Source organism: Salvia hispanica, chromosome 5 (assembly GCF_029641045.1).
Source record: "Salvia hispanica isolate PSC_SH4W2 chromosome 5, Shi_PSC_v1, whole genome shotgun sequence".
NCBI lineage: Eukaryota > Viridiplantae > Streptophyta > Magnoliopsida > Lamiales > Lamiaceae > Salvia > Salvia hispanica.
In genome coordinates, this window is record NC_142696.1 from 30909220 (window position 1) to 30921006 (window position 11787).

General features: G+C 34.6%; 2 protein-coding genes across 5 annotated transcripts; one reads left to right on the top strand and one right to left on the bottom strand.

The window, feature by feature from the left end:
* Window positions 1-1746: 1746 nt before the first annotated feature.
* LOC125187348 (uncharacterized) lies at window positions 1747-5759 on the bottom strand. 2 transcript variants are annotated; one of them, XM_089058282.1, is made up of 9 exons: window positions 5600-5759; window positions 5141-5231; window positions 4900-4968; window positions 4496-4818; window positions 4191-4343; window positions 3609-3746; window positions 3392-3538; window positions 2049-3214; window positions 1747-1964 (listed from the first exon to the last, which is right to left on the bottom strand). In XM_089058282.1, exons 2-8 carry the CDS (start codon window positions 5181-5183, stop codon window positions 2060-2062), a joined length of 2028 nt encoding a protein of 675 aa, XP_088914408.1. In that variant the 5' UTR covers window positions 5184-5231; window positions 5600-5759; the 3' UTR covers window positions 1747-1964; window positions 2049-2059. The 2 variants fall into 2 exon arrangements, with proteins under 2 accessions (XP_088914408.1, XP_047939875.1); XM_048083918.2 differs by having other exon boundaries at window positions 5141-5201; window positions 5600-5758.
* Window positions 5760-8595: 2836 nt separating this feature from the next.
* TTN9 (titan9) lies at window positions 8596-11270 on the top strand. Of its 3 annotated transcripts, XM_048084111.2 has the most exons (9): window positions 8596-8731; window positions 8980-9027; window positions 9099-9168; window positions 9472-9570; window positions 9681-9725; window positions 10107-10375; window positions 10453-10486; window positions 10564-10695; window positions 10964-11270. In XM_048084111.2, the coding sequence occupies exons 2-9, from the start codon at window positions 8980-8982 to the stop codon at window positions 11143-11145; spliced, it is 879 nt and encodes a 292-aa protein (XP_047940068.1). In that variant the 5' UTR covers window positions 8596-8731; the 3' UTR covers window positions 11146-11270. The 3 variants fall into 3 exon arrangements, with proteins under 3 accessions (XP_047940068.1, XP_047940069.1, XP_088914500.1); XM_048084112.2 differs by lacking the exon at window positions 9681-9725; XM_089058374.1 differs by lacking the exon at window positions 8980-9027 and having other exon boundaries at window positions 8608-8731.
* Window positions 11271-11787: the final 517 nt, after the last annotated feature.

An 11787-nucleotide genomic window follows, 5' to 3' on the forward strand; every position in this document is an offset into this window, starting at 1 on the left:
TCTAGCTTCTCCTCTTGAAACTTCAATGTTTGAATATCTTTTACAAATAGAAGCATATCAAATTTCAACAAGAATTACACTTTGCTCAAATCCCACAATTTGGAGTTGTATATAGATGATCTTTCACTACAATCACCAACTACTCCAACAGCAATAAATATGAAGCCAAAACTAATCAAGAAACTTGTCATATTAAGAATTAAACTACTACTAGTTTTCATGTGCAAAGGGAAAATCCCACAAATTTGCCAAGTGTTTCAGCAAAAAAAGTACTATGAAGGATTAAAAACTAATTTCCAACACAAAAATGATGGAGATACTAATCAATCTAACTCAAGAACCTATATATGGTGTTGCCTGATAATCAAGATGACTAGAGGCAAAGCAGAATCTTTACTAGTGAAAAGTTCGTCTAAATCGGAACTAAATTTTATGATCTGATCTAATTCCAATTCTTTAATTTTCAATTCATATCCAACCCTCCTATTCTTTAATTTTCGTTAATCCTAATCAAACAGACAATGCACAATCAGATAAGACCTAATTTCAGAGGTTAATAGTTGGAGCTGTGAATATTCATTTACTAATACAGACAAATTTTCCTACTTAACCGTTTCGAAAAGATTATAAAGTTACTCCTACTAAATTAGACAGACCCACCAAGTCAAAAATTCTAAATTAACGGGACCCATTTTTCAGTTGAAATTAAAAATTTATATTAATAAATTTGTATTTGAATTGATCAATAACCACAATAATACACCAACCAATTTTTATTTAAAAATGATGAAATATCCCATAGGCTCCTCCTATCCGCCGATGCAATGAAAATGATACTACTCCGCATATTTAGATCTCATCGTTTCAATAATATTGATTTTAATTCAAAAATAAAAATAAAAAAGCAATATCAATAAAACAGTAGTTAATGTTTATGTCTAGTAAAGAAATAATTTAATAGACATAGAAACTTCTATTTCTTTTGCTTTAATAAAGTGAGACTCATTTTTCACTACCATACTTTTCTTTCTATCTCTTTTACTTTATCAATTTTGTATTAAAACCAGTGCCATTTCTTTTAAATATTCATATTTTTATAGGACGGATGTAATATTGTTTTTCTCGAGCAACTATTTGAGTTCCTAGTAGTCGACTCAATTCTTTCAAATTGTTCTCATTATTAAGAAAGGGTAACAAAGATAAAATATGAGCATGTTTTATAGCAATAGTAATTAATCGTTGTTGTTTCAAGATCAATCTATTCAGGAGTTGTTGTTTCAAGGGTCAATCTAATCACTCGTCTAGATAACATTTTCCCCTGATCACTAATAAATCGACTAATTAAACTCGCTGCATGTGTTAGGAGTGAAAAATGGCAGTGGAATCAGCTTAAGTTGGTTGCCTCGCAGCTTGCTGAAAGAGAGAAGGGTGTTCGTTGCTGGAGTGGTGAACCGGAAAAATGGAAACTAATGTTCGACCTTCTTTTGTCAAATGATCAATTTATACTACTACTAGTATTTTAAGAAATTTGACTCTCTATGCTATCTACAGATGATGATCTGGAAACCTCAGTTTTCCAAAAATTTTATGGGCTTAACAGTGATCCGGTAAGCTAATGGATTGCCAATTATTAAACGTAGAGTACTTCGTTCCATCGCATAGTACTGTAATGAAACCTTAGTGTAAAGAAACCAAAATGCATGTTTTGCTTTCAGATTAAGCATTGCAGCCAATTAGTAAAACCTATATAGAAAATGCAATTCCTGAGCTATATTGCATGTATTGAAGTCAATCCTGAGCTCAACTATAAATTTTGCAGTAATGGACTTAACATGTATTGAATTACTATCTATCAGTTGCTTCTCCGCATTGTTGTCGTATCCACAGTCGAAGAAAAAACACACACCTTTTTCTGTCTTGTATGAGTCAGGATCAGGGCTTAGATTGTATTTACATATGAAGTCCTGCAAAAGAGATGAATAAGAATGCTAAATGTGTAAAGACAAATTAGATCAAAAATGACAAAAGGAGAGAAATGCACGAGTTACCACAATAACAATCAGTCGAAGCCAAGAAATTTTCGCAGCTCTTCCTTCTTAAGTCTAGAGTAGCCGCGTATCTTTCGACTCTTTGCAATGGCCCTGAGATTGCTAAGTGATAATTTCTCCATAGTCTTGATGCATGAAGCCGGCGGATTATGGGGCACGTTCTTCGCCCCATCTGTGGCTTCCTCAGCCATGCTATTTGAGGCATCACACTTCGTCTTAGCATGTTTCATCAGAGAGATTTGTGAACTCAGAGGCTCTTGTGACAACAAATTTGATGCTGCAGTGCCTTCTGATGGGCCAGCTACATCGTTTTTACTCAGCTGCTGCTCAGTTTCTTTTTTTGAAACTCCATCTTTTTTCGGCACCATCACGTGTACTTCATGTACTACTGGCTGTGGGTTTTGAAGAATTTGTTGCCATTCCTTGCTTTCCTTCTGTTGCACTTGAATTTGACACTCCTCTGATTCCATTCTATCACTGTTCACTTGCTTGGTTCTGTCATTCAATGAGCAGGGGCTGCGTATCTTTCGACTCTTTGCAATGGCCTTGAGATTGCTAAGTGATAATTTCTCAGTAGTCTTGATGCATGAAGATGGCAGATAATGAGGCACGTTCTTCGGCCCATCTGTGGCTTCCTCAGCCGTGCTATTTGAGGCATCACACTTGGTCTTAGCATGTTTCATCAGAGAGATTTTGAGACCTCCTTTCTGGCTTGTGGTTTGTGAACTCAGAGGCTCTTGTGGAAACAAACTTGATGCTGCAGTGCCTTCTGATGGGCCAGCTACATCGTTTTTACTCACATGCTGCTCAGTTTCTTTTTTTGAAACTCTATCTTTTTTTGCCACCATCACGTGTACTTCATGTACTACTGGCTGTGGGTTTTGAACAATTTGTTGCCATTCCTTGCTTGCCTTCTGTTGCACTTGAATTTGACACTCCTCCGATTCCATTCTTGCACTGTTCACTTGCTTGGTTCTGTCATTCAATGAGGGGTTCTTCATTTCTGTTGCAAGATCCTTCACTGCTTCTTGTATTTGTAAAATTTTTGTATTTCTTCCTTTTGTTTTCACTGTTTTCACTGAAGTGCTTCTTGTAGAACGCTCGTATGACACCCTTGCTTTCCCTGCCTTACTCAAAGGTTCAGTTCTGGCTTTCATGTAATCCGCCTAATATCCAAGATTTCTTAATCAGCAGGAATTGGAGCATTCAAGGCCAAGTTTATAACCATTTCAGATCTTGAATCTCTCTTGGGGCATGATTAAGGTGTATCAAATTGGCATTATATTAGCTAGATATAGACAACTGATGTACTATGAAACAATCATATTATATCAAACTGTCACCTTGATTTTATGTCGAATCTTGCCTCGAATGACTTTTGCCTCTGAGCTAGCCTTGTCGTAGTTATTTTTCTTCTCTTCAACTTCCCTTGAAGTAGCTTTCTCTACAGACATGCTTGCACTTAATTCCTTCACCATGGGATCTGGTAGCTGAAAGGCATAGTGAGTCATCAAATGACTGTTATCTAAACTGCACTCGAAGAAGACACAATTTCATTACCTCTAACTGCGTGTGGAGCGAATTTAGCATTCTCCTTCGTTCTAGTGTGCTTGGCTTATTTACAACCTTTACAGCGACCTCGTCGTTTGTACACTTGTCAGCACTTGCATCAAAGTTTCTGATAACTGCATCTTTCTTCTGTGTACACGCAGACCTTTGAGGTGAAACCCTTTTTTTTAAACAATGTTCAATCACGCATGAAAAACAAAAAGATTCATTCAACAGAATGTATGCAACTTGGAATTTTCCCATTTCAACCACGATAATTGCCAAAGAGACTACAGGTACTTCAAACAGACTATTCATTGCTTAAGCATAGTATCAAACTTCGAGCATTTGCATTGAGATTTGGACAGTAAATTATGTGTAAATATACTACAAATATGAAGAATGAAAGAAAACTAGATAACACTGGGATTACTGGGAATTTGGCAAATATATTGCCTAAAAAAACAGAGACAAGTAAAAAAAGAAGTTTAGAAACACTTTTGCCTCAAATGAGATCAGATGTAACTCCCATATCGATATACACGACCAGTATTGGAGTATATAAAGAGAACAAAGTTGATGATTTGAAGTTACTTGTTGGGGAAGGTATATTTTCCTATCTTCAAGCTCTGTAGACTTGCCCTTTCTCTCATAGGTTTTGAGCATGATGGTGGATGCATTTTCTTCTGTTTTCTTGTTATGTTCAGCATCCGGTGGAACAGGCATCTGTGGCATACTGGTTTCTGCCTGTTCATCATTTACATAAAATGAGGCTGCTAAAACAACTGTGGAAAATTCGACTAGTAATGGTGATAAACTTAGATAATGATGGCGCATTTCAATCATGATCAATTCAAATAATATTTGCAACATAGTGATTAAATGCTTATGACTATTACTTGCTCACTCTTTGCTATGTAACTTTCCATCAAAGGCTTCAGAAGATCATGTAATCTTGGTGGAAGTTCCTCAGTTTCTGATTGGAGGTTGTTTCCATTATTGTCCTTCTTCAAGCGTTGTATCAAAATATCAAGATGATCAGTCTTTTCTCTCAAAGCAACAGTGCATTGTTTAGACCACTTCTCATCATCCCAAGCCAGTTGGCACTGAAGCATCAATATATCTTCTTCAAGTTTTACAATATCTTCATCTGCTTTGTCAATCCATATCTTCAGCACTTGCATACAAGATTTCTCATTCAAAGCATCTTCCTCCAGCATATCTTCAGCAACAAAATAGAAGCAAACGAATATACTAGTTCAGAGGGAAGAGTAGTAACCAGAGCTTTTAAACAGTGACTTACCACACCCATGAAAAGGCGAAAAGTCGCTCATCAAATCATCTAGAGTATGGTATCCGGTCTTGGATGCAACTACAGAGAAAATTTTCATCAAATAAATGACAATCATAGCATCCAAAACAAAGCTCACACCAAATCAAAGGCGAAAACAAAGCAGATAACAACTTCAAATCTTCAATAGTTAATTTTAGATCACTATATCCAACAAACAGCTTCGATCTGTAGTGTCACTGAGGATACTTACAGGATGTTACATCGTCTAATAAGTCTGGAAGAGATAAATCCATGGCTGTTAAACCTTGAATCTGAATGAAAACAAACGAGTCACTACTGATCTGTACGATAGATTAGCATATGAATCAGAGATCCAATTGAAGAGTCACGCATTTCACCACCAGAATGCGTAGCAATCATCCTATACATATACTCCACACATAATCACCAGTGCTGAGAAAATGAACAAATTCCTATATCATCAAAATTTCAACGATTCTAAGGAATTTTTCCACACTCATAAACTGAAAAGGGCACACAATCATCACGCGAACAAACTCTAGTGAAAATCGCTCATGCAAGGAGAAAGAGGCAGTAAAATCACGAAATCGAAGGCAGAATGCAAAATTTACACAAGCAACAAAATGCTACTGAAAAATTACTAGCTATTATCTCCATACAATCAAAATGCATCGCAGCAGCAACTTACAGTCGGTGGTGCACATGAAGATGAAGCCTCCAATGGAAGAGAGAGAGAGAGAGGTGATGTTGTCAATGTCACTACTTGCAGTAGCTTTACAACTTTGAACTGCAAATTTGCAGTTTGAAAACAGAAATTTCAGTAAAATTTTCCCCAATTCTTTATTTTACCACTTTACTCCATTCTTCATTTCCAACATTATTACGTCACTATATAGGGCAATACCTCTATTTACAGTTTTTTATTGTCAGTATTTTTATGAGGCTAACTTATTATTCCCTTCTACCATTATTTCAGTCGCATTACCATACCATATTATAGGAATAATTCCATTTATGATACCATAAATAATTTAATTTGTATTTTTCTTTTATCTCTTCTATGAATAAATGGGCACAGGTCTATCCTTTTCAAGAGATAATTATCATTTGGTAATTTTGGTGTGATACGTGATTTGATATGTAATACTTCGTAAATTGTTTAATCTTTCAATTTTTCATAATTGAGACATCCTTTTACTAAGAGCATGTTTAAAAATATCTATAAAAAATAAGAAAAGCCCTTTTAATATTTGATTATATTTTAACATCATTTGCATAATTAATATATTAAGGTGGTGTTGGATTTGCTAGATAAAATAATACCAACATATAATCTAGGATTAAGTCGTGAGATTATTTTAGTTGTTGGGGGTTCGCTATGACTAATTATCTCATGATTATCCATCTAGGATTGAGTTGTGAGATTGAATCTCATGAACCAAACACACTACATATTTCATTTCGGATACAATCTTGCAAATCGAACATCCAATGATAGGATATTATAGATGATTATATTAATCACGAGGGATTGATATAATTCTATATATTTATGTAGATGTATAATATAAAAATGAAACTAATAAAATTGATTTGCCAAGTATAATATTGATGTACCTTATACACTATAAATCAAAACTTGGAGCTAATTGGAAAGCATCTGGACATGTAGAAATATTGATAAGCTAAATACCAACTGCTATTGTTTAATTTTAAATTAGCTAGAAGATAAAATTCACATTAAATATATCATTATACTAGTAATTAGCCAGTAAAGCTTAACGAATTGGTTTAGTGGTGTATGCAGGGATGTCAATTCAATCCGAAACCCGTGGGCCGGCCCGAACAACCCGGTAAAATGAGCGGGTTAGGGTTGTAATTTTATTACCCGAATACAAAACGGGCTAAACGGGTTGGCCCGAATGGGTTGGCAGGTTAAACGTGTTGGCCCGAACGGGTTGCGGGTCGGCCCGATGGGTTGCAACTTTTAATTAAAATTTATTAAGTTTTAAGGGTTTTTTTTATAATATTTTTGAATCCTCAATCTTTCTACCTAATCATTAGTCTTATTCAATTTTCATTCTATAATTTTCCACTCGATCCCACAATATCCGCTTTCAAGTTCCACCACAACTCATTATTCCACTGTCTCATCATCTGCCTCTAGTGTCTTACCACCACCAAAGTCAATCAAGACAAAATTAAGAAATAATTCATCAAAATCTTAATATATTTATCATTTTAATAATGATTCATGTAAGATATGATTTTTAATTTTCACAAAGAATTAGTTACGAACAATAACAAAATAATGACACGAACACAAGTTTTAATTTATGTAGTAGTTGATCGAGATGAAATGCTTCTCTCCATGTATTATTGTAGAATACTATGAAAATATGAAGATTTTATATGATTCTAACTAAAAAGAAAAAAAGTATCTAAAATTTAAAATCATTTTATAGAAGAAAAATTCGATACAAGAAATTATTTTCGAAAGCTTTTGGGCCCGAATAGCCCGATGGATTAGCCCAAAACCCGGCGGTTTAGGGTTAGGGTTGAAATTTTATAACCCGAAAAATCCATAACCCGAATAGCCCGCACCCAAATAGCCCAGCAACCCGAATGGGTTGCCCGAACCCGAACGGGTTAGCCCGATTGACATTCTTAGGTGTATGGTATTTTGGGGCGTCTGAATTTTTTTTTGAAAAAGTATAAAAGCATTTTAAACCAGCAAAATGTAAAGCATAGAAACCATAAAAAATATTTTAAAATAAAATTTATAAATGTGTATCTCTAAAGTATAGTTATAAAATGTAGTTCACACTTAATTATATATTACAATAGGTGATAATTTAAATTTTAAACACATAATTGAATACATGGCTGCTCCACATCTCTTCCCAAAAAAAAAACATGAAAGTGCATGTATCCAATGTAATTATGTAAAGTAATGATTGTGTAGCATACACGTGTATTCACTTTTTAATCATTATATTCAATAATTAAGAAATGAAAATTTTCTCATACGATTTCATTAGTAGATAGCATTAACTCGTTTCAATATTAGATCTTATTCACTATCTACCACACTAGTGTTATTAGTTTACGTTTCGTAAGAAAAATTTTGAACTAACAACATGCAATCTTATTGGTTGGGAAAAAAAAGAAATGAAAAAACATAAAGTAGTCAAACCATGAATAGTTAAATAGGTAAATGATGGAAAATGAGCACTATTTCTTAAATAAGAAATAAGGTAAAAATGATATAGAACCCATAAACTTTAAGAGATGAGTAGTGGATAACCTAACCTTACTTTCAATGTATTCAACATTTCTTCTTTTGTGAATAAAAGTGACAAAGAACAGTAAATAATTCATTTTATTCTTTTTGAACCCTTGTTGTCTTGCTCACATCATAGGCAATATTTCAAAAATCGAATTTAATACAAAATTTGAACCCCACAATGAGGTTGGTCGATCTTTTATGATTTAGCAATAAGCAAAATTATTGAGCTCCCATCATCAATTTCATTGATGATCTTAGGCTACTTTTGCCATTATTTGTTTCAAATTTTTATTGGACTGGTCTCAAAAAGAAAGATACAGTTGTTGGGCCTTTCACGGCCCAGTAAAGGGAAATTGGGCCTTTCTGTATATTAAAATTCCAACCAAAATAAAATTCGATTTTGAATTATCTAGTGTTCATTCAAATTCTTCGAAACGGGAAAGTGAATCCCGCTAGAAACCTCTACCTTTGCAGATCTAAGCTTGTTGGTGCGTGTGTGGATCGCCAAAGCAGGTTTTCATTCCATCAAAGGTGTGTGACTAAATTTCACGCCGTTTTCCAGATTGTAGTTTGATTTTTGCTATCGAAAAATTTGGTTGTGAGGATTTAAATTTTCAATTTTCTTGTGAATTTGTTACATAAGATGCATTTTTATGTTAATTCTGTCATCTTCCAGCTCGCTATTTTGCACAAGTGATGAATTGGACTTGGACTTGCAAAATTGTGTTGATAGGGTTTGATTTTTTTTTTGTTTTTGTTTTTTCTGGTGTGGATTTCAGATGGAAGCACTTTACTCGAAGCTATACGATAAATACACCAAATTGAAGGTCTTTCTGATGTCTGTTCGTTTAATTAAAAAAATATGTATATCTGTACTGAAATTAATGTTCTGATGCAGAAGGAAAAAGAGTACCAGTTTGACGAACTGAATTATGAACAAGAAGTGAAATTCTTGAAGTATGAAGCTGGTATGGGAAAATATATGCATCTCCCCCTTGTTTCGAGCTTATGTGCCAGTTAGCGTTATTTACTCGTATCTTGTTAGTTAGTTCCCAGTGTTTTCTTGCCACTTGCAACAAAGAACTCTTGAACATTGCAATTTGTAGTTTATAAGTAATTAAGTTGGTTGGATTGACTTTTGCTGTAAAAGAATGATGAGTACCAGTTTTAACTGCTGCTGTTATGAGATTATTATTTTGTATACTGCTATTTGCATTAGTGAAGCATGTTTAACCAATTGACTTAAATTCTCGATATATCTGTCAATGCAGCTGCAGATGAAATGATCCAGTACTTGAAAAGTGAGAATGAAAAGCTCCATGAACAAAATATTCACTTCCAAAAGTTGTTAGCGGAAGAGAACCAAAAGAGTGAGCAAAGAATTCCTTCACCTACTTTAGATATCACATTTTTACTAGTATTATCTACTTGCACTTCATAATTGCCCAACATGGAAAAATGAAGGGGAATGTCTTCACAGGAAGTCCACTGGCCATTCTGTGTGGTTATCATTTCGCTTACCATAGTAAGTTTCCTTTTAATTGCTGGCACAAGAAGTGAAAGTTCTCCATTTGGAGCCAAAAACTATGTATACAAGGTTCGTTTTGTTTTGATTTAGTCCGACGTGGTCTAGTATATGCACACAAATTACTGAGGAGTGTATCATGTTTCTTGAACTCTAACCCGACTTCTTTAATGAATTAACCTGCACGACTTTAATGATTGAGGGTTGGATTATCATTTCTGAATTATGCTTCCTGCTTTCCACAGGAATTCTCTAGTTATAGCTCTCCCTTTGCACATAATTTTTAACACTGAGTGTTCAATAGTCTGTAATTTCAAACATTGAGTGTTCAAAGTCCTCTAATATTTCTAACTACTTACTATATTTCCTAATCATTTTTAGATAAGGAACTCAGTGAAGAAATTTCAAGGCTCCAAGACAAAGAATGTTCAAGCTATACTATGCCCAAGGAAAGTGGACATGAAAATTTACACAATACCCCTGGGGAACAATCGCAAGGAACATCTCCTGCAAAATCATCAAAAAAACGTAAATCTATTCATATTAGTGAGCATGCAGCTACTCCATATGTTGATGTTGAAGTCGACGATCCGTCAGGTCAACTTGTTCCTAGGGACAAAAGCAGCGGTGCCCCAAGCATCATCCAGCAGGTACCTAAATTATACCCATTCAGGTTAAAATGTAGTATTCTTCACTTTTGCCTAACATTTGATAATTTATGATTCAGCCTGCCTGCTGTCTAAGAACGACCAACAGTTCAGGTATTTCCTTAAAAGGAATCAAATCACTTCATTTTGCTACAGGCCATGAGCTTAACACTCTGACATGCTACTGGTAGGTGGTGATGCTGCAGATACAAGCTCATTCAACTGCATGTTTCAATATCTTGTTGAGTATGTAGTTGGCTTCAAAGTTTCCCCTGTCACTAAAAGCAACGAAGTGTCCATTTTGGCGCGTCATCAGTCAAGTGGTAATATTATTTTCTTTCTGAAACTTGGTTGAGTCGTTTGGCTTTATGATATGTTCCTTTTCTCCGTATCTGCTTAATGGCCTTTGATGTTTCTTAGTTCACTTTTATTAGTTTTTAATCATTTAATCTGATATCTGTCATGAGTTGTAAATGTGGATTTTTCCATTGATGGTGTTGCTCGAAGAGTGTATGTTGTCTTATCAGGAATGAACTACTGTTGATTTTGTATAATCGTAGTGAATGTAGATATGGATATTGTTTATTGCAGGCTACTCATTCAGCTTGACATGGATAGCAAAGCCAGATGGAGAAGTCGAGCTTCTATACCGCGTTTTATCCCTGGGGACTTTCGAGAGGGTTGCCCCAGAATGGATGAAGGAAACGCTCATGTTCAGCTCCAGCATGTGCAGTCTCTTTTTTCAGAGGGTTTCTCGTGTTATCAATACTTAACACCTTTACCTCTTCTACCTTGCTTCTTGTTCAAATTGCTGCAACTTATATAGATCAACATTAACAATGTATTCATTTCAATGCTTTGGAGGAGTGAATCGCAAAAGAATGCAACTTTAATGAAACATCAACTCCAAAATCTCATTTCTTCATAAATCATACTACTACTTGAAGTTATGTCTAAATTGTTGGGAAAGGACACGTACAATACAACAATACAATCAAGAAAAAATCAATAAAGAATGCGAGAAAATTGTTTAGCAAGTTTGTTATGATATGTCAAGCTAAGAATTTTGATTGTGGTTTTTGAAGATTGCTCAAACTTATACAAAGCCTCTGATGACCATTGTGCTTTGCAACATGACAATCAGGTTGAGGATGAAAAGCAGATTTCATACTAATTCAATAAAATCGTATCATCCGTTTCATGTTAATAGAGTCATTTTTCTATTTTATGAAGTTCTAAGTTAATTGAGTCATTTCTATTTTTACTTTATTCTCTCTCATCTCTCTTACTTTACTCTCTCTTACTTTTTTCATTATTAATTTAACACACTATTTTTAAAACTTCGTGCTGAAAAGATATGGCTCTATTAACAAGGAACGGAGGGAGTATATCTGATTTGAGCAAGAAAGAAAAGC